The sequence below is a fragment of the Phyllostomus discolor genome, chromosome 4, assembly GCF_004126475.2.
Source record: "Phyllostomus discolor isolate MPI-MPIP mPhyDis1 chromosome 4, mPhyDis1.pri.v3, whole genome shotgun sequence".
Lineage (NCBI taxonomy): Eukaryota > Metazoa > Chordata > Mammalia > Chiroptera > Phyllostomidae > Phyllostomus > Phyllostomus discolor.
The window spans coordinates 142,044,505-142,067,450 of record NC_040906.2 but is presented as its reverse complement, the minus strand read 5'-3'; the positions used below and the strand labels follow the sequence as shown (position 1 = coordinate 142,067,450).

The 22,946-nt window shown below is 36.4% G+C and overlaps 1 protein-coding gene across 1 annotated transcript in view; it reads right to left on the bottom strand.

Moving 5' to 3' along the window:
- Positions 1 to 622: 622 nt before the first annotated feature.
- The window catches only part of MEI4 (meiotic double-stranded break formation protein 4), a 143,936-nt gene continuing 121,612 nt past the window's right edge, over positions 623 to 22,946 (bottom strand). Inside the window, exon 4 of the mRNA XM_028510712.2 lies at positions 623 to 1,473. Coding sequence (XP_028366513.1) covers positions 1,204 to 1,473 — 270 coding nt within the window. The 3' untranslated portion in view covers positions 623 to 1,203. The remainder of the gene's footprint in view (positions 1,474 to 22,946) is intronic.

Sequence of the window (22,946 nt, the reverse complement as noted above, 5' to 3'; positions counted from 1 at the left end):
GTTTACAGCAGGAGCCCAGCCCCGTGGGATCTGCACGTGGAGCAGAGCTTCCAGCACAGCCCAGTTCAGGCGAGTGGGTCCCCACATGAGGCACATCGGAGAAGTAATTCTTGTTGCATGTCACTGAGATTTTGACATAACAGTTGCTGACTGATACAATACATTGACTCAGTATTATAAAAAAGGCTTTACCTTCTCTGGAAAGCTAGAAATAACTCCAAAAATAACTGACAGATAATGATACGGTTTTACACGCAAAAAACACCAATGGCATTTGGGAATGGTAATTAACTTGTGAAACAATTACCACACATAATTAATGAAGCAAATTTGTGTTTGTTGTGACCTACATTGTACTATAGGAAAGTATATTAGGTGTGCTCATTAAGCTGGTGGGGTATGATTTTAATAATTGAAATAAAGTCAATGAAACAGTATAACTGGAACATTCAACCAATACTTTCAGTAAGTATGAATATACTTTTAGTAAATATGAAGCATATTTCTGGATAGATGTAAGAATTTGTGAAAATTTCCTTAATGACATTACACATGACTTAATTACATTTTAGCAATACCAGGAATATTACATATAATCAACAGAATCAAAAACTTTTTTTTGAAAAAACAAACAACACTTAAACAACTAATTAGTACTTGCAAAAGGACTTGACAGATATGTTGATTATATAAAGCTAAAGGCAATTACCTTTACGATGTTAAATATTTTCCTCCTCCTACACAAGTCCTAAGATGACAGACAATGATGTAAGTGAAACTATTAAGAAAAAAGTTCTAAAAACCTAATTACAACCACTTATTTTTAAATACTGTATAAAGCAATAAAACTTTTAACATCTCTTCCATTACCTTTTAGTATTTATTACATGGAAATATTTTAAAATATATGTATCTTTTATGATATACACAATTAATGGCCCATTTTAGAGAGCACTAGACCTATACTGAGGACCTATATTGTAAGGTGCAGTTACATGGGAATAAGGCTGCTACTGGCTGATTACAGTATAGAAATATGACCCATAATCTTTTATACACAGGTGAAGACTATTAAATTTAATTTATGATTATATTTAGAGATCTATTTAAAATGCTCATTTAAAAATATTTTTGAAAATCTTTTAAGTAGAAGATTTTCTTGATATATTCAATTTTAGTATGCTTCTGATATTTGGTAAACTGCTAAGGAAGTGAGTCATTTTCAATAGTTTTTATTTCTATGGAGTTCAAGAGAATGCCTAATCTCCATAAATAAAAAGTAAGTAAAGGAAATGTATCAGCGAGTTGGCAAACAGCTTCATCATGCTTCTGAAGAAATTTCTGGATTTCCTGGTTATCATGCCCCATATCTGAAGTGCTGCCTTCTTCATTTTCCTTTTGAAGAAGCTGCTCCAGAACCCAGAAGAGGGAGAAGATATTTTCATAGCGTGTCACATCATAACTGGCTTGCTCCTACAAATAAACAACAAACTTCTTTAAAAGAATATTGGTTATAGCTCAGCACAGAAAACAGCCAACTAAAGAGATTAAATTTTTGGATGACAATAAATGCTGTTGATCCTTGAATAATGCAGGATTTAGGGGACTGACACCCTCTTTACAGTTGAAAATGCATGTGTAACTTGTGACTCCCCCAAAACTTAAGTTGTCCCTTGGTATCCAAGGGAATTGGACTCAGGACTCTTGAGTGGGTACAGAATCTGTAAATGCTCAAGTCCCCTGTGTAAAATGGTGTAGATTAATGCATGGTGTCAGCCCTCCGCATCAGCAAACTCCCAGCCATAGATAGGAAACAGTACAGGTATTTAATGAAAAACACTCCGTGTATAAGTGACACACACAGTTCAAACACATGCTGTTCAAGGGACAACTATATTTGACTTAACACCTACTGTCTTCCTGTTCCTTTGGGGTGCGAAACAGGAGAGAAAAAAAAGGAGAACATTTCTTTTTCTCAAAAACTTTCCAATCTTGAATTACTTCTTTCTTATGGTTTACAAAGCTCCAGGTTCTTTTTCTGCATTATTGCTACAATTCATTACTCAGGTGATTCTCAGAATACTTGGCATAGAGTCTTACACATACCAAGACCTGTGTGTAATTTCAACATTTCTTCAAGGAATTCCAATTAATAATACTGCTGCTGATGATAAGAGAAGGATTTTTAGGAACAGGATTTTGGGAGCATGTTTCACTATACAACTCAGTCTTAGAGCAGTTAGAGTTATGTATGATCTGCAAGCGACCAGACGTGATTGCATCCTGAGTCCACACAAGTCAGGAAGTAACAGGGTTAAACTGTGGAATCAGATACATGGTCATAATAAAAATGTATCTTGGAGACGTTGTTATTTGGTCAAGATGGCTGAAAGTGAAGACGAGTCAAACGATGGGCAACAAAAAGCGTAACATGAGGGAATACAGGAATCAGTGTAAAGATATAAACTGACTTTATCATTTGCTTTTTAAGAAATGTGTTGAAAACATTCACCAACTCTATCCACTGTGATAATACATGAACAAAGAAATATTCACTCATTCACTTGTTTATTTATACTCACCAGAGGACATGCTTATTGATTTTAGAGAGAGGGGAAGGGGAAGAGAGAGAAAAGGACAGAAACATCAGTTGGTTGCCTCTTGTATGTGCCCCGGCTGGGGATGGAACCTGCAACCTAGGCATGTGCCCTGACTGGGAAATCAAACCCGAGACATTTCAGTTTATGGGGTGACATTCCAACCAACTGAGCCATCCCAGCCAAGGTGAGAAACATTTTTGTAAAGCCAGAGGAGTGTATTCAATAAGGTGTCTAATAGGTAGTCAAATATATGCAAATAACTAATACTTTTTCAACTTTAATAAAAATAAAAAAGCAGGAAACTGTAGATTAGTCTCATTTATGAGTATATACATTTCCAAGTTTATGAATATAGACACAGGAGTCCAAACAATTATACTTAATCCAACAATATAATCAAATACAGGTTTATTTAGGTGATTAAATAATAAGAATTCTATCAATATAATTCAACATATCAACAAATTTAAGTTGAAAACCTATATGAACATGTCAATAGGTGCCGAAAAGATTTTTTTCAGTTAGAGTTTACATTTAATATATTTCGCATTAGTTTCAGGTGTGCAGTGTAATGGTTAGTCGTGTGCAGAGTGTTCCGTCCCTATTATTTCCAGTACCCAATCGGCACCATACACAGTTATTACAATATTATTGACTGTAATCCCTAAGTTGCATTTTACATCCCCATGACTATTCTGTAACTACCAATTTGTACTTCTTAATCCCTTCAGCTTTTTCACCCAGCCCCCCAACTCCCACCCCTCTGGCAACCATCAGTCTGTTCTCTGTGTCTGTAGGTCTCTGTTTTATTTATTTATATTGTTCTTTAGATTCCACATACAAGTGAAACCATATGGTATTTGTCTTTCTCTGACTTACTTCCTTAGCATATACCCTGTAAGTCCATCCACGCTGTTACAAATGTTTTGTTCATTTTTATGGCCAATTAATATTCCATTGTTTATTGATGGGCACTTTGGTTGCTTAAGGATATATGTATTCCTTTGAATTAATGTTTTGAATTTCTTCAGATATATACTCAGAAGTGGGATTGCTAGGTCATAAGGCGGTTAGTTCTATTTTTAATTTTTTTGAGAAACCTCCATACTGTTTTCCACAGTGGCCGCACCAGTCTGCATTCCCACCCAGAGTGCACAAGGGTTCCCCTTTCTGCACATCCTCACCAGCACCTGTTGTTTGTTTTATTGATGATGGCTGACAGGTGTGAGATGGTGTATCACTGTGGTTTTAATTTGTGAATTTGAGCATCTTTTCATATGTCTATAGGTCATTTGCATGTCCTTTTTGGAGAGGCAAGTCATTTGTACACTTTTTAAAATTGGATTGTTTCGTTCTATTTTGGTGTTAAGTTGTATGAGTTTTTTATAAATTTTGGATATTACTCCCTTATCAGATGTATCACTGGCAAATATATCCTCCCATTCAGTGGGTTGTCTTTTCATTTTGTTGATGGTTTCTTTTGCTGTGCAAAAACTTTTTAGTTTGATGTAGTCCCACTTGTTGATTTTTCCTTTTGTTGCCTTTGCTTCTGGTGCAAATTAAAAAAAATAATTGGCAAGACAAATGTCAAAGAGCTTATTGTCTATCTCTTCTTCTAGTTTTATGATTTTTGGGTCTTACATTCAAGACTTTAATCCATTTTGAGTTAACTTTTGTCTGTGGTGTAAGATAGTGGTCCAGTGTCATTCTTTGCCATGTTACTGTCCAGTTTTCCCAACACCACTTATTGAAGAGACTCGTCCCCATTGAATATTCTTGGATCCTCTGTCATAAACTAGTTGATCAAAAATGAGTGATTTCTGGAGTCTCTACTTGGTTGCACTGATCTATGAGTCTGTTTTAATGACAGTAACATGCGATTTTGATTACTGTAGCTTTGTAATATAGCTGGAAATGAAAAAGCATGATGCCTCTGGCTTTGTTTTTTCTCAGGATTGCTTTGATTATTCAGGGTCATTTATGGTTCCATATAAATTTGAATATTGTTCTATTTGATTCTTTAAAAATGCTTATAATAATAACTACTTCAACGGCGCTGTACCTCACACTCCTACTAATTGGACTACACATTATTAGATAATTACACCTAATATCTACATGCTCATTCCCTTGATCTGGAATGGACTCATATCACCAATCTGTCAGTACCAGGACCCTGGTCAGTATCCAGTGCCCACCAGAGGTGCTATGTAACCATCAAGCATGTCTGAATCCCACCATTTTTATAAATGTAAATTATTTACCTCATATTCTGGTCCATTATATATTTGTTTTATTATCTGTTTAGACTGTAAACATACTGAGAAAAGCTGTGTTCCTGTCTCTACAGTTTCTGTAATTCCTAGAATATCTTAATTGTTTTTGATAAATGTCAATATACACTTCTTGTTTGAATTTAATGGGAATTGTAGTAATTTAAAAGGTACAATGCTACTCTAGACATGCACAGTAGTACCTCCTTATTCACAAATTTGTTTCCCACAGTTTCACTTATACATATATGGTTTTATACAATCCACAGTATCAGGCATCACTGTGGGTCTTGAAACATCTCTCTCACAAATAAGGGGTAGACTACTATACTGGTTACGACCTGAAGGATTGTCAGTGGCATTTTCCAATGAAAAAACTTTTCAACACTTTCTTTATTCCAAACTAAAAAAAATTCACAGTAAGTGTTTAACCTAATAGTGGGCAATATTTATATATTTTTTAAACCTGTTCAGTAATGACCATGAATAGTCCAAATTCTTGTATGAGTTAATAGATAATTCTTCTTGGAACTATTATAAACATATATATTTATTTAGACATTAACAAAAATTAGATAGTACTTAATGCAAATTCTATAGCTAAAAGATAAATTTACTTCATTTACCTTGAAGTTCTAACTACAATAGTGGACAGTCCTTTATCATGACAATAGTAGGCAGAACTGTGGAAATGATTTTAGGCCTCACTTCTACTGACACTAGCTATATATTCTAGTACAATATTTATTCTATTGGGTCCTTGAAGTACATTAGCGTTTTGTGAACCAAATGATTACTCTGTTTTGAAGATATTTAGATTAATTTTTAGTTTGCCATGGTTTTCATGTATAACATTTTTAAGAATGGTTACCAATTGCCAAGTGTGCTTGTCCGAGTAGGGAGAAGTTCTCTTCCCTGATAAAGGCCATTGCATCCCAGGCAATTTCAGGGCAAGTGAGTACAGCAGGCTGAATGTGTCTTGGTACTTTTCCATGTGCTTTCAGAATCTCACTCTGGGCATGTTTAGCTCTGCTTCCAGGTGGCCTGGGGTCCCCACTGTAATGTCCCATTTCTCCAAGTTGTTTTGGACTTGGCTTTTTCACTTTTATCAGGATTTATCTGTCTTGGGTTCCACCTCTGTCCTAAATGCCTATTCTCCAAATAAGTAATTGGATAAACTCTTTTGTTCCAAGATATTAACAATTCATAGACTATTAATTTTAAACTAACTCCTCTCTTTAGGAACAGTATGAACTTAGCTCACATGCCTGCGCAGCCCTCCCTCTCAACGTGACTGAAGTGCATGTCTGTGGGGGAGGTCTTTCCTGTAGTTACCAAGTATCCTCACACTGGCAGCTGCTTGCTGTGCTTAATCGTATGCTCAGACACTTTCAGAATTAGCTGAATAAAAACTAAAATAAATGATATTAAGATGATAGCTGATAAATACACTTCTATATTTTGGTGTGATTTTTACCTTCTCAGTGTAACATTGTTAGAAAGTAACAAACACAAGTGGAACATACTCACCTGGAAATACTCAGGTACCCAGGTGTTTTGCATTAACACCCTGCAGGGGAGGCTGAATGAGCCTCAGCACAGAAGCCACATGGCTGAGTGTATCTGATACACTGCTGTGGGTTTATCTTATTAGCTAGGTCTTAAAATTGAAGGAGCCTTGAGAGGAAGCTTCTATAGTCCTATGACTATTTCTCATAACCTAATCCATTTTGTGTAACAGGGACCTTAAGAAGAGGAAATACTTTCCTGGTAGAAAAATCACCAGCTATTTTTGTGGAACATTTTTAGAATTAAAACATTTTTTTATTTTTATTTTTCTATTCCTGAGCTGGGCTTCAGAAATTCAAAGTGCACAAATATTTTTTAAATGGTGAAAAAAATTAGTATCTCTTTACCTGCTGCTAAATTTCACTTTAAAACTTCGATTCTGAAGTTAAGGCTATAGACATATAATGCCAGTATCCTAATTACTATTTTAGTTGGAATTCAGTCAAGGTTAACTAGATATTTTTGTAACGAGTTATTATCCTTGAAGCAGACACTGCTACTTGCTTACCTCATATCCATTTTCCCCTCCTTTTTCATCTACTAACCCCAGTTTTGTTCAGGATAATAATGGAGCAACTAAAAATGTACATTTTCCAGTTTCCCTTAAGGCTAAGCCTGGTCAAAGAGATGTAAATATAATCAACGGGGTGGGTTTATGGGAAAGCTCTTTAAGAGCAGGCAAAATCCAATGGAATGCACTTTTTGCCTACCCTCTTCATCATTTTTCCTGCTTGGAGATCCAGATGAAGTGCCTGGAAGTAGAAGAGCCATCTGTGAACATGGGGATGAGGGCCACCCACGGACTGACAGAAAGGGCCCGATTCTGGAAGGCATGGTGCAGCTCCATATACCCACGCTGGGAGGCTGCACTTGAGCGCACTGTGTTGGGGTTTCTTTCCTCCACTTTAGTCATGTAAAACTGGAAACATGAGGCTTCACCTAGGCTGGAAGGGAACTCTTTAAGGTTCCTTAGCACTGGACAGGTGCTGTCGTGCAGAGAAGAGGGAAAATAAAGGGATGGAAACAGTCAGGTTCCTGGCCCGCAGACAATGTAACACAAGGTGCTGCACAGTAGAGGTGTGGCTCGCAGTTTGGATGTTTGTATTTAATGCTAAAAAAGTATGAGCATGACAGTTCATTAAATTCAACAGTTTGATCATTTATTTGTGCTGGCCCAGAACATGCGGAGGTGAAGTCTGACACCTTCAGAAATAAGCATGCTGCTACAGGAGGGGTGAAAACACAACACGGCATTTTTTGTATTTCTACAAACTCAAGAGGTGAAGGAAAACTGGATCACTGCAGGGCAGAAAATCAAGTCAAAGAGTGTGGAAATGTAACCTAATGTTAACTTCAGCAATCAGGAAATATACCTTTGGCCCAGATTTTATTAGGAGCAAGTAGTATAAACTAAAATTAGTAGTCTTGAAAAGAATGAATTCAACACAATACTTTAAAGGAAAAGGTCCACTGTCACCATAATAATTAAATGAGAAAAGTACCCCTGAGTTTTAGTAACTACTAGAGGCAAAGAAGGCAGTAAATTTCAGTCAAGGAGATGAGAAGGATGAAGTGCACTCTCTTATCAGCAGTTTGCTGTGCAGCCTGAAGGTTCTGAAGCCCAGGAGAAAGCACTTAATGAGCTGACAAGTAATTGGGCTTAGCTAGGGTCCCAGCATAATGCTGCTGCACACGGTCATGCCAGCACCAATGTGCGAGAACAGAGCAGGAGAGCCACATGCACATTACATCTAACGTGTGTTATATATGTGCATGTGTAAAAATATATAAATCATATATTCGAATATACCTATAATAACATTTAGTATTACAGATACCTATAATACATATTTATATTCTATTACATAGTTATATATTATAGATATCTATAATATATGACATAATGTATAATTATACATGCATATTATATATGCATGTATAATTGTATAATATATATGCATGTGTGTATAAATATATAAAATCAGTGAACTTATGTTTGCAAATGAAGCACCAATTCACTTAAGACTATGTTTCCTACAAAGATTGTTACCATATCCTTTTCCTCTCCCTGCAACTTGGGTGTCAGACCCATACTGAGGAAGTATAAGTTAAAAGGCTGATCTGAACAGAGGGTGGTTAATTAGGGGAGATTTCGTAGAGATGAATTGTGAGCCATTGCTCAAAGACAGTGAGGGGTATAGATTGATGAATCATATTTTGATCAAAGTGCCAGGCAAAGAAGAATAAAAAGGACTCAATGGGTATTAATCTATTTTGCCATATACGGCAAATAGATTGCCTTTTGCACAGTTATCTGCCTTCAATGATGGATCCTGGAGACTAGTTCTGAGGGGCTTATATCTAATTTGTGGGGTAACTTAGGTGAAAAGTTCTGAACTCTTGAAACTACTAACATTTGAGATCTTGATATTTTGCCTTGTGTCCTATAGCAAATAGTTCAAGTATGCAAGATTTTTACATAAAAATATTCATGAGAGGAATATATATGACCATGGGTTTTAAAAATCTGTAATGAGCCTTGTTTAAAAATGCTGATTTTTCTCATTAACCAGTTTTAGCTACTTTCTTCAAATGTTTTTTAAGGCTGAATTTATATAATAAGGTAATAGCAAAATGAACAGACTAAAAAAAAGGGCTATAGTGGAAGAGGAGTCTGGACAAGAATCACTGAGAGTGAGAGGAGGATTCGTATGTTTGACAAAAATAGACACCAAGTCTTCAGCCAGAACAGATGTGGCAGAGGCTCTTGCTGGTTGAGATGTTTGAGAAACGGGAATTTTACTGAGCAAGGTTTTTTTGTAAAGGCAGGCCATCAATCGAACAGGTATTCATGGCTTATTAAATCCAGCTGGCCATTTACTAGTTATGTGACGTGGGCAAGTTATTTGAACCTCACTAAACCTGTTTCCTCATCTAAAACTTTTAAGTAATAACAGTAACTCCTCTATTGGATTGTTGAGATGATTACATTAGATCATATATTTAAAATGTAGCACAGGAGCATAGATTTTTCAATAAGTATTATCTATTATCATCATAATCATTAAGTTTTTACCCAAGGTGAAAAAGATCCCCTATCTATAAGGTACTTTGCATGTAGATGAAGGCTACTGGTATTATTCAAGCACTATACTACTATCAATGATTGGACTCATCTCAAGCCATATTAAGAACCTGAGGTGGCATCTTTATCTGCTTTCCTCTATCAAGAAAATCTTTCATAGACAGTAGTAATCTAGCAGATAATTCCTTTTTGCATAAAAGAGTGGTACTGAGGAACCTAAATGCGAGGTGATTATTTTAAAGCCTTTCTGATATTAGAAGGCCCTGCAGGATATGAACATCTGCAAAAAGGCCCATTAAGTCCAATCCCCACCTCCAACCTCCTATGAAGACATGGTATTTAAAGAGCTAGCTTGATTCTCTTCTTAATGTTATATTCTCTAATTATCTGACTAGTGAGAGATGTATCAGCATATTCAAGCTCTATTCTAGAGGCCAGATGGTAAAAAATAGTTTTTGATTCCTAAATAATATGACCTTTTGGTGACTAACTCAGTAATATCATAGATTAAATCCTAAGACTTTAAAATTTTGTTTGCACACTTCTCTGGGTATTCTATTATTTGACTCCTACTGACCACTTCTTGGGTGGTCAGAATAGCAGATTGGTGGGTATAATGATAAATGGATCCAACATTGATTTTAATTCTTGAATTTCTTTCTATAAAGAATAGATAGTCCCTAACACATGGACATAGCATTTCTCTGTCCTAACAGATCTCTTGAGCCAACTTTAAATAGCTTTACATTGCATTCCCAGTTGCTTTCTCAGGATCTGTATCCTCAATTATGGGGCCATCAATCCCACTCAGTAGCTTTTTCACTACTTTATAGTACAATATTAAACTTGGTCTAAAGCTGGAATCTCTTTAAAGTAGTTTTAACAGAGCAATGCAAACCAGATGATTTGGTTACTAATATGTCTATTAAGTAAAAAAAAACCAAAAAACAATACAGGGCTCAGAGACTGGAATAAACGTGGCTAAGTTCTTTAAGGACTAATTCTGCTGAGAGTACTCAGCACTTTAAAACTATGTATCTGCCTGCTTTGCCCTCCTCTCTCTCCCTTTAGTCCTATTACAAACATTTATTGAGTACACTCATGTGCCATACCCTATGGTTAAGTGTTAGAGATACAGAGATGAATAGGACGGGATCTCTGCCTATATAAGAACTCCAAGCATGCATCTAGGAAGACAAAGGAGTAAATAAATTACAACAATGCAGGATGCATGCACTAAGAGCTGTAAAGGAACTCTAGAGAGAACAGAGTCATATGGTGAGAGAAGACGCTGAAGGGCAGGAAACAAGTTTAGTCGTGAATGATGATCCTGCAAGTTCACATGCTGCTAGATGGTATGGCAGGATGTTTTTGGAGAGATGACTGGAAAGTTATTGTCAACATAGGTAAAATACCTCTTGGCTACTACCACAGGGGGCTCTGACTCTGGTCAGTGGATAGGCACTGAAGCAAGGGAGAGGCAGAGTGCTTAAAGGGAGAGCAGGGAAGGTTATTACCGATCTCTGCAACAATTCACTCTGCAGAATCCTTCTGCCCTCTCTAAGGCAGTGGAAACAGACTGGACGACGGGTGTGTGAAGTCAGCAGCCAAATCATGTTAAGTGTTAAAATCTTAAAGAGTGTGATTGGTTCCATGAGGTCTGTAGTCACTTAAATGTCTGATAGTCATCTTTCTGAAAGAGGGTACAGATAACAAGAGGAAGCACAAAGTAGTATTTTTGAGAAAAAGAAATCAAAGCTGATGAAATACCTGAAATATACTGGAAACAGATCCAGATGGCCATTACTGATGAAAAACAAATGTCCAAATACCCAGTGGGGGTAAAAGCAACAAGAAACTTTCTTCTTTAGGGCTCTAAATAAAAGATTATCCAAGGCAGCGTGAAAACCTGCCCAACCAGGCAAGAGCTAGATTTTTTGGAGTAGTATCAGTGACTGCCCAGCCAGGCAAAAGCTAGAAGGTAAAGCAATTTCCTAGAGGCTGCTTAGCTAAGCTTTGATACATTTGCCTTAAGTAAGCAAGAAATGTATATATTTAAGCAAGAAATGTATATATTTATTAAGAGTACTGGATCCAAAGCCTAAGATTAGTGACAACAAAGGGATGGGCTAAAAAGTGACCAGATCCTCTCCAATATTGTTTGGAAGTTGAAAGCAAGTTTGATTGACCTCAGATAACCTAATCATCTCCCAAAGGCCAAATGAACAAGGTTGGGTCCACAGAAATTAAAAACCAACACTTCTGTCTCTTTTCCTTTCTGTTTTCAATGTATATACCGCTGACTCAATGGAATCAGTCTATTAGAGTTTGCTATCAAAAGCTAAGTAAAACTGCATAACACACAGTGAAGTTTAGAAACAGAAAAGAAAAAAAAACCTATTATCAACATTTTATCTAGTTATTGAAATGGAGACTGGGCCTAGAGCAAATTGAATTATACATTTCTTGTTTTTTTAAAAAAATCAATTGACCACTATCTCTCCTTTTTAAAAAAATCATATTTTTGAGATATACATGATATGGTCAAATTTGCCCTTTTATAAGTGTTTATTTTTATGAATTTGATAAATTACCTGTAGGAAGAGAAAGTATTACAGAAATAATCTTTTTTATTTTTTTAAAGATTTTATTTATTTCTAGAGAATGGGGAAGGGAAGGAGAAAGAGAGAAACATCAATGTGTAGTTGCCTCTTGCGTGCCCCCTACTGGGGAGCTGACCTGCAACACAGGAATGTGTTCTGACTAGGAATCAAACCTGCAACCCTTTGGTTTGCTGGTTGGCATTTAATCCACTGAGCACCACCAGGCAGGAAAATAATCTTTTTTTTTAATCAATCCTCACCTGAGGATATGTTTATTGATTTTTTTTAAAGTGGAAGGGAGAAAGAGAGGGAGGGAGTGGGGAGAGAAAGAGAGGGAGGGAGGGAGTGGGGAGAGAAAAAGAGAGAGGGAGGGGGAGGGACAGAGGAGGGTAAGTGGCAGGGGGAGAGATGTGAGAGAGAAACATAGACAGATCCACTGTCTCCCATGCACCCCCTGACCAGGGATTGAACCCGCAACTTAGGTATGTGCCCTGACTAAGGATCAAACTTGCAACTTTTTGGTATACAGGATGATGCTCCAACTAAGCCACCCAGCCAGAAGATGATCATATGATTTTTATCCTTCATTTTATTAATCTAGTGTATCACACTGATTGATTGCAGCTATTTAACTAATGTTCATAAATCCCACTTGATCATGGTGTATAATCCTTTTAATGCATTTTTTGAATTTGGTTTGCTAATATTTTGTTGAGGATTTTTGCATCCATATTCATCAGGGATATATCTAAGAAAGTCACAAACTGTAAAATACATTTTTATAAGATTACTCTCACATTTCACACTTTGACAACTTCCCATAATTCTATTTAATTAAATGCCCCTTGCTGTTTAAAACCCTTTTACTTTACCTGGATGTCTCTTCCAGCTCAGACCTTTCAGTTCTTTCAGCAAGAACTGAAAATGAGATAGGCAGTCTGGAAGGTAAATGTATGTAACTAACAAAGGTGTTAGGAATGGAGAGCCATAAAGTGCAGGTATGTATATGAGGGGGGACCCCCCAAAAACAACATTATCTTCTGGACGGCAGGCTTCCCCTGCTAGGTGAGTGTTCTAGGATCCCATTTGTATCAGTATATGAACTGGCATTGTTGTGACAGGCTATGTTTGGGTTCAGTGGATTTTTTTTGGAAGACTTTCACTGCATTTGCCCATTTCACGATGGGTGATCTATGAGCACACCTGCCCACACTGAGCACTGAGTGTTCAGCAGTTTTTGACCAAAACCAGCAGGACCCTAGGCCCCACCCTCCCTTTTCACCCGATCTCGCCCCAAATGACTTTATTTTTTGTTTCCCTGGATGACAAATGTCCTTAAAAGGGAACATTTTGCCCATAATGTGGGAAGAGGCAAAACAACAACAAAAAAAAACAAGTGCTAAAAGGCATCAAAATTCACAAGTTCAAAAACTGTTGTGAGGAGTGGAAAACATGTCTCAATATGTGTATTGCATCAAATGGAGAGTATTTTGAAGGTGACTAAAGTTTAAACATTTAAGAATAAATACACAATTTTTAATAAACAAATTATATTTTTTGGGTCCCCCCTCATATACTCAAATGAATATATTTACTTTTCTCATTAAAACCAAGGAGCAAAAAGCTCCCTATATGGAGAAATCTAACTAATGATGTGTTTATGCTCATGTTTTCCTACTAATTTGATCTAAGTAGTCAATTAAAATATCCAGTGAGTCAGACAGAATTCATTAGAGAGAAAAACTTTAACATCCATTTGCAATAATTTTACATAAAATAAAATGTAAAAAAAATGTGCATTTTGTTTAGTGTCATTTGCTAAACACTAAAGCTGGGAGGTTCTAAAAGAAAGAGTTTTCTGATTGGTGGAGGGGGTGGAAAAAAGTGCACACTATAATTTGGCACTTAGAGACTCATAATTCACATTGAAATGTTGAGGTTTCATTAAATTAGAAAGTTTAGTATGTAATTTGAGCATAGTATATTTTTTATTTATTTATGGAGAATTAGTATTCTAAAGAACACATTGTTGACATTAATAAATGATAATAAATGGCCAACACAGGCATGAAGGACAGTAAATGGAGTCATAGTTGGAAAAAAACACCTAGCTATTTTCAAAGGAGAAAAAAATAGTATGGGTTCCTACTTATCTGATATCAGTAAATGTATTTATTCCAAGTAAACAATATATCATTACTATGGGCTGCATATTTCATTTTAATGGAAAACTTCATCTAAAATCTACGTGATTTCCTATATGTAAAATGTAATGTTTTCTGATCCAGAGGTAAATGACCATTTCACCAAGGTAAACAGCAAATAAAGAGGGTTTTCTCAACCTTTAACTGCGAAAAGTATACTATTTACAACCTGATAGTTATAAAATCAAAGATGTAAGTATGTGTGTTCTAAAAGTTCTAAATTTGGCCTTTTGCACTGTCAGAGAGAGTACCTAAAAACTGGATTTAAAGAGGGTATGAAACAGATGACTGATTTGTAACTTAGTTGAATTTGAGTCTTGTGATCTGGCATTTTAACTGTGGTTAATGTGCATGTTGTTTTCTATAATACCAAAGAATGGAAAAATACACATTTCATTTCATCATTTTATAATTCTAAATGTTTGACTCAAGTGTAGAGACTAAAAAATGGGCAGATAATATTCAAACTTTAAAAATGTCCCTAGTATGTGAATATTAAACACTTTGTTTAATATATTTAAGTATTTACTATCAGGAAATAATATATGCATATGCATATTTTAAATATAAAAATGGTTTTGGCTTGTTTTTGGTTAATTTGTTTTAGGTTACCCATGTTTAGGAAGATATAATAGCTTTCTTATACCAAAGGAATACTCAGTCTCCTTAAGAATTCTAGTCGTGGTATCACTGAATAAATTTGGATTCTGATAGTTTTGAAAAGGTTAGCAATTTTAGAAATACTGAGCTCATTTACCACACAATCCTTATGAGATTTCCACCTTGAGTAAGTAACGGTGTATTGCTTAACATGTATGTTCTCACACAGACACCTGAAATATAAGCTACATTTTAGGAAGTCCAGACCTATATACCCTTGTTATATTAGGTTAAACCATATCAAAATTTCTGTATTTGAGTTTTGACCTACAGAAATAGAAATTTCATATGGCTCAATGTAATATTGCATGTATCTCTATACTATAAATACAATGTACTTTTTATGCTTCATTTGATTAAAAACAAAATGAAATAGAACAAATGAAACAACAGAACTCCGAGCAAATATCTGTCGGTCATTTGCAATTAAAACATCTGATATAAAATAAAGTGGCTATTTATTATTTAGCTGTCTGAGGGTCAATGGTTAATTGCATGAAACTAACACTTAAAAAGATTGCTACTTAAAGTTTTCACCATGTCTCTTAACAAGATTTGCATTATGTTTACTTTTTCTGAAGACTTAGAAACTCATGTTCTGTTAATTGTGCATTTTAGCTAAGTATCCATTTAAAATCATGTACAATATTCCTCAGGGGAAGTGAAGACTCATAATGGTTTATTTCCTATGATGATTTATTTATTGTTGAATGATTCCAGCATGGAATTTAATTTATTTATTTTTATTTATTTAGTAGTATTTAATTTATTAATTCATTTTTGTCAGCTAAAAGTCATTAGGCTTTAATGCAGGAGGTTACCTTCATTCATTCTAGCTTTCTGTGTGTGCGCGCGTGTGTAATGCAAATAGCAAAACACATGCAGAAGCCCGTGATAGTCAGCTTTGCCCGCCACAGCAGTCACTCCTGGGTTTGAGGCTGGCCACTGCGAAGAAAGTATTTGATGCATTTTCTTGCTTATTTGCTATATTAAATTTTACTTATTAAAATAAGGCTGTTATTAAATACTCTCATTCCATTTACTTCCCTCAGGTTCAACATATTATGACTTCATCATCTCTATTTTAAAGTCAATAGTAATGTAGTTTTCAGAAAATTCATATGAGGGATTATCTTTTCCAAGCAATCTTTTTGTTCTCACTTAAATCAAGTTATTTTTGTCTCAATGAGAATAAAAGATTTCTGAGAGGACAGAGAATCATTCTTACATTTTCCAGTGCCTTTTTCAGTGCTCCTTACTCCGGAAGTTTTCTAAAAATAAGGTGGCTGACTGCTCGGTTTCTGGAGTAGAGCATTTTTACCCTTTCCAAAACAAAACAGGAGAACAGACTGAGTCAATAGAACAGACTACTTCCATCAGTCACAGACACTGGTATTTTCAAAACACCCATTTTTCAAACGGTTAGAATTGACATTTCTGATAGTCAATATTTAAGTTGGTTATTCCAGTTTAAACTGTTGGCCATCCAGTTGGATGTGTATGTGAACTATAAAGGTCAGGAAACATGAGTGTGAGAAAATCTTCCTTTGTCAGCCGCAATCACCTGGGTGACACTTAGGGAAAATGGCATAATTTCTCTTCCTTCTGAAGATGGGCATTTCACCTGTCCAAAGATTACCTTCTGAAGTACTTGGCCATGGAAATTGGAACAATGCTATTTGTTAACGGGCTCACATCAACATAACTTGGAAGGATAATACAAGGCTTAGAAGAAAATATAATTATAATATTTTCCTGTTTGCAGGGTGATTACATTTTATTTGATAACATTTGAAATTTTCACTCTGCATTTCCCTTTTATATATTCCTTCTTCCTTCCCCTTCTTCCATTTCACATGTTTTCTGTTTTTCTCAGTCCCTGAGACATTTTGCCATTGCAGTTGTTATGGTATTTTGTTCATATTTTTCTACATTTATATTCCTATTTGTAAGCATGATTACATTTTTTTAAGATTTTTAAATTTAATTTAATTTTTTAGAGAAGGAAGGGAGGGAGAAAGGGAGAGAGACAGAAGCATCAATGTGGGGTTGCTGGGGTCATGGCCTGCAACCCAAGCATGTACCCTGACTGGGAATCGAACCTGCAACACTTTGGTTCGCAGCCCGCGCTCAATCCACTGAGCTATGCTAGCCAGGGCTTCATTTTATTTGATAACATTTGAAAATTTTTACTCTGCATTTTCCTTTTTTATATTCCTTCTTTCCTTCCCCTTCCTCCATTTTACATGTTTTCTATTTTTCTCAGTCTCTCAGACATTTTGCCATTGCAGTTGTTATGGTATTTTGTTCATATTTTTCTACACCATGATGGTTTATATTTCTAATAGCTTTAACTGATCAATAAACAGATGTCTTGGCAGCAACATTGTGGGTTTCCTATTAATGGACATTCTATGAGGAGAGGTGACATTTAAGAGGAGGCACAAGAAACTAATGTTTTTTCAGTACCAACTGTGGCTGAGGCATGGTGCTAGGCCCTGGACATATGACGTCTTGTTCAGAGCACAATGGGTTGGGTGGGAGTACTATCACTATTTCACAAAGAACGGTGAAGCTGGGCTGCATTGTGATGGAGCTGTGATTCTCTCCAGATCTCTGTGGCTCGAAGCCAGTGTTCTTTCTCATTCTAAATTGCAGTATCTTGTGGTGTGACCTTGGAGAAGTCAGTTAGGTATTGATTTATATCAGTACATGCCAGAAGAAGGATTTTAGGCAAATAAACCTAATCTCTCTGGATTATAGTTTCTTTGTCAAAAATGAGAATTTTAATTCAATAATCCCTTGAATACTATGGGTTGGTAACTTCCAAATGGGCTAAAGCTCCCTCAAAATGCCCAGATTGAGTGGTATATGCATCTCTCATACTGTATGATATGCAGTTTACCACTAGATATGTATTTCAATGCAACTCTCAATTCTTTGCACATTGTTAAAATATTAAATTCTGTTGCTACAGAATTGTACTAGGATGTTTATGTAGCACAAAGTAATACGGAAGAATATTAATTCAGTGCTTGTTATTAAAGACAGATATCCCTTTCCAAAATTCTGAATTTCTGATGTTTTGAAGCATGACAAATTACTGCTAGTAGCTAAAACTACTCTCTGTCCAGCTCATACACACTTTTCAATGCTTGTTTTCACAATTGGAGAGACTTAGAGTATGCCTTAAAGGATCTTACATCTTTTAAAGTCATGTCAAGTATAGCAAAAAGCTGAAGCCATTGTTAAACTAGCCTTTGATCACAAATAGTTCTTTTACACTTACCATAGTCATTTATTCATGGAATTATTCATTCACATATTTCCTAACTGCCTACAATATGCCACACAAAATGCTGGGCCTCTATGTACTAGTGAACCAAAAAGGTGTAAGATATGCCCGGTAGCAGTTTACAGTCTAGTAAAGGAAATAGGTAATAAATAAGAAATCTCTGCCCTGGCTGGCGTAGCTCAGTGGATTGAGCGCGGGCTGGGAACCAAAGTGTCCCAGGTTCGATTCCCAGCCAGGGTACATTCCTGGGTTGCAGGCCATAACCCCCAGCAACCGCACATTGATGTTTCTCTCTATCTCTCTGCCTCTATCTCCCTCCCTTCCCTCTCTAAAAATAAATAAATAAAATCTTTAAAAAAAAAAAAAAAAAGAAATCTCCCCCGCCACCCTGTCCCCCACCACACACACAGAGTGCTGAGTGCTATGAGCAAAACAAATGGAATTTGGCCCAGAGGGGCCACCTTTGTGAAGAGAAGAGGCCAACGCTCCAGGCAGAGAGAATAACATGAATCCGGATGGATGACTGGGTCCTTGTATACACTTGGTCCAGCTGAACCCTCACCCTTTAGCTATTACCCTTCAGCTTTTGAAGTAAACAAACTGAAAATAGGCAAAACCTTGTACCTTCCTGCCATCTTCAGGGATCACAAAAGACAATTTTTGCTTTCCTGCATAAATATTTCTCCTGAAAATAACTGCTTATGTTATGTTGTGACATGTCTATCTAAATCTATAAAATTCAGTTGAATTTAAAATAAGTATATTCTACAGCATAATTTTATTTTTTCAAGTACTATTTTTAAATGGACTTATGGTTCTTTCTTTTCATTTTTTTTTAATAGGGAAAAAACATCCAGTCCTAGGATTGGCTATAAGGTATGTAAATCCTGCAAGCCACCTCCAGCTGTAAAATTCTATGATGATCAGAAAATAAGGTAAGTCTCTGTGTGAATGTTAAAGAATCCAACTCATGATTATAAATATACAAATTATGAAAATACTCATAGGGAATGTATTATCATTACTGTAGAACTCCTCTTTAAACATAATTTATAGGCATTTGCCAAAAAAATGCTAAATTAACTGATGAAATCTCCCTCAACTTCAACCTACAGTTTGGAACCTAATCTGAAACAATTGTACTACAGTAATTACTTTAAATGAAAAAGGTAGTTTAAATAATTATCAGAAAACGATATGATGAATCATTACTTATAAAATTCAAGACATATTTTAAAAACTATACTTCTGATATAAAATAACTTTTAATAATGCAACTACCTGATGAAAACCAGCATTTTACAGCTTTACTCAGAGTATAATTATATTTTTGCTAGTTCTGTAACATTGATGTTTGTGAACAGTTTGAATGGCATGTAATTGTTTTCTCCTAATACTGTCCCTGAACCTCTCTGTTAAGTTTCTAACAAACTCATTCCAGAATTAAACGAAGTCAAATTAAAGTTACATCCATTTAACTTTACAGTCTGGACATATCACTGTATGCAGCCAAGTGACATTTAGCAGTATTGTGTAACTCAATCTAAACTTAATTGGTGGTTCTTGTGCTTGTTCTCCTTGGCATTGAGAATGTGCATTTAACAGGCATCATTAAAATGTTTGCATTTGAAGGGAACCAGTTTACTCACATCCTTTGTGTCTCTCCTCATCCCATCTATCCTGCTCCCTGAGATTGGGTACAATGTTGTACTTGCTCCACTTCCTCTCCAGTGGATGATGGGATTGCCCTAATAGAAGCCTCCCATAAAGCAGTGCCACACTTGTGCCCAGCCTGCACTCTAGATTCCTGGCAAGACAGATCGTTTAGGACAGGGGGACTGGTCTGTGGCCTGTTACGAACCAGGTGGTCAGCACCTGAGCTCCACCCTCTTCTGTGGAAAAAGTGCCTTCCAAGAAACTTGTCCCTGGTGCCTAAAAGGCTGGGGACCGCTGGTCTAGGAGTGGTGGAGATCTGGCAGGCACTCCATTCACGCCCATACCTCCCAATTCAACATATACTTCAGTGTACCTACTACCCATACAGTCAGCCATACATGTATTCATCAATATTTATTCTAAGCACTCTGCAGGCTCAAGACCTCTGTGCTTGCTGCCCCCTCTCCCTGATTCTTTCTTCACCAAATATTCAGAGTCCATTCCATTCATCCAAGCTAGTATTCAAATGTCATTGTCTGCAGAGAGGTCCACCCTACCTAATGACATGGTTCCACAACATTCTATCTCCTTACTGCAACTTATTTTTCTTCACAGCACTTACTGAAATCATTTATGAGTCTTTTTTCTTTAGCTTCCTCTAGAGAAGGAAGTACTTTGTTTTGCTCACTGCAACTTCTGCACCATGTAAACTAGCCTCTGGCATAGAGCTGACATTCAGTATACTAATGCTGAAGGAGTGAGGAACTTTTTAAAGGACTTCCTCTGCATAGGGCACTGGATGGGCCAAGCAGGATATGCATCTAAGAGGAAGTCACATACCAATAGCAAGGGAACCAAGAGCCTCAAAAAGGACCGGGGGTGCATGAAGCACAGGTGCTGTTCTTCCAGTTACCAATCCCTTCTTTTCCACCCCGGTGGCTGTGCTGTGCTCGTTGTGGGCACTGCTGGTTGGGTTCTCAAGGATGAGCACAGGATCAGGGGTAAATGTGAATATGTACTTTATACATAGACTAGATAACTTATCCAATCTTACATCCATTCTCTGAGAAGTTTTGCTCAATAGTTTTGTCTATCTTCTGATTTAAAGATAGGGGAAATAGCTTTAGAGGTGCATTCTTATCTTCCTTTCTTTCTCATTACCCTCACATCTATACTTTCTCCACTCTCAAACACAGAAATTATATAACTTCTTTTGGAGAAACAAGGTGGGATTAAGAGGACAGTTTATTGGACAATGATCTAGACTGTTCTGTCTTTAAGAACTTGTCTGTTTAATATTTGCAAAGTAAAAAAAAAACAAGGTATGTATTTTTTTTGGCACGGCAGGTTTATTTATGTGTATATCACTGTTCATGTATAATGGCCCAAGATTTTCCTTTCGTTTTAAGTATTTGTACTGATGACCTGTTCACAGAGGCCCTGCAGTCTGAGTGTCAAAAGCATGTAAAGTCAGGTCTAAACATAATTACTGCTAGGAAAAGCAGGTCAAAATAATGAATGTTCTGTATCCTGAATTTTCTTATCTAATCTAAACCTTAAATCAGCATATTTACTTGCATAATTAATGAAGTCAGTATAAGGTTTGTAAGCAGAAAAATGCTACTTCTCAATAATACTCATTGACTGCTTATCTTTCTTGCTGGTGGCATTTCTCTTCTCTTCCCTTTTAATTTTCCCCTGCCCATGCACAAAGGCTTCTCAAACTCGCCACAAAATATGTGCTAGAGTAGTGTTTCTCATTGTGTTTGGTTAAAAGATACTTTATCACAAGAAAATAAAAATATTTCATGGCCATCAGTTCGGTAATATTCATAGTAAAGGCTCTGAAAAATTCTGTAGCAAATACATATGAATAAACTTATTTAAACAAATGTTTCTTATGCCTTTATTTTGAATGCTGTTTTTTTGTTTTTGTTTTTGACAGAATAACAAGATTTAGTGAGATGATGACCTGAGGGTTATTGATTTAGGAAATGCTTGTTTCAGAGCCTTTTGCTTCATGATCTTTATGCCATTGATTCCCTCCCTTCCTTCTCCCAGATTTCTGTATTTGCCATGACATTACCCGCCACTCAGAGCCCACTTCAAACATTCTCATGTGGGATTATCCTGTGTTCCTCTCTCCATCTTCCCTGCCCTCCTTCTAATAATTATTCTGACTCCATCTACTATATACTAGACTCGGTGCTTGGTCTCAGGATATAAGACCAGCAGAGTGATTAGCTACTGTTGGGGAGTTTTAGGGATGTTCCTCCACATCTAACCCAAGCTAAGGCGATAACTAGGCAGAAACAGGAAGCATTAGTAAAGTAATCCAGATAACGGGATATAAGCTTGTGGTGTGTGTGTAGAGGAGTAATTGGGAGAGGGTTGTTTGATATACATACCACATTACAGGCAAAAAAGACCACATTACCTATAGGAATCTGTGGATTTCACTGTACTCTAGGGCACAGGGAGAGGGAACAAGGTAGGCCATGAAGGAGAATGCTGGAGAGGTAGGAAATTAGTGTGGTCAGGGAGGGGTTTGCATATTAGGCACATTGAATTTATCCTCTAAGCCAGAGGTTCTCAAGCTGGATTGTGCATTTGCATTACCTGGAGCTTACTAAAAATGCCTATTCATGTCCTTGGCATCATTTCAGATTTAACTTGTCTGGAGTCTGGAGTAGGACCTGCTTTTTTGTTTTTGTTTTTAAACTTCACAGATGATTAAATATGCAGCCTGGGTTGAAACAATTGTTAGATGACTTGGAAATTTTGGAAGCTATTGAAAGATTTTTAAAAGTATGAAACATGTTTAGGTTTATATTTTAGAAATATTATACATTAAAGGAAAACAAAAGGCGTCTAGGATAACACAGTACTGCCTAACTCCGAGAATGCCTGGCACTTATGAACTATAAGAAACATCTGGTGAAGAGTAAGTAGGAGCCCAACAAAACATTTGTGACAGACACTGAAGCTTTGGTTCCAAAGC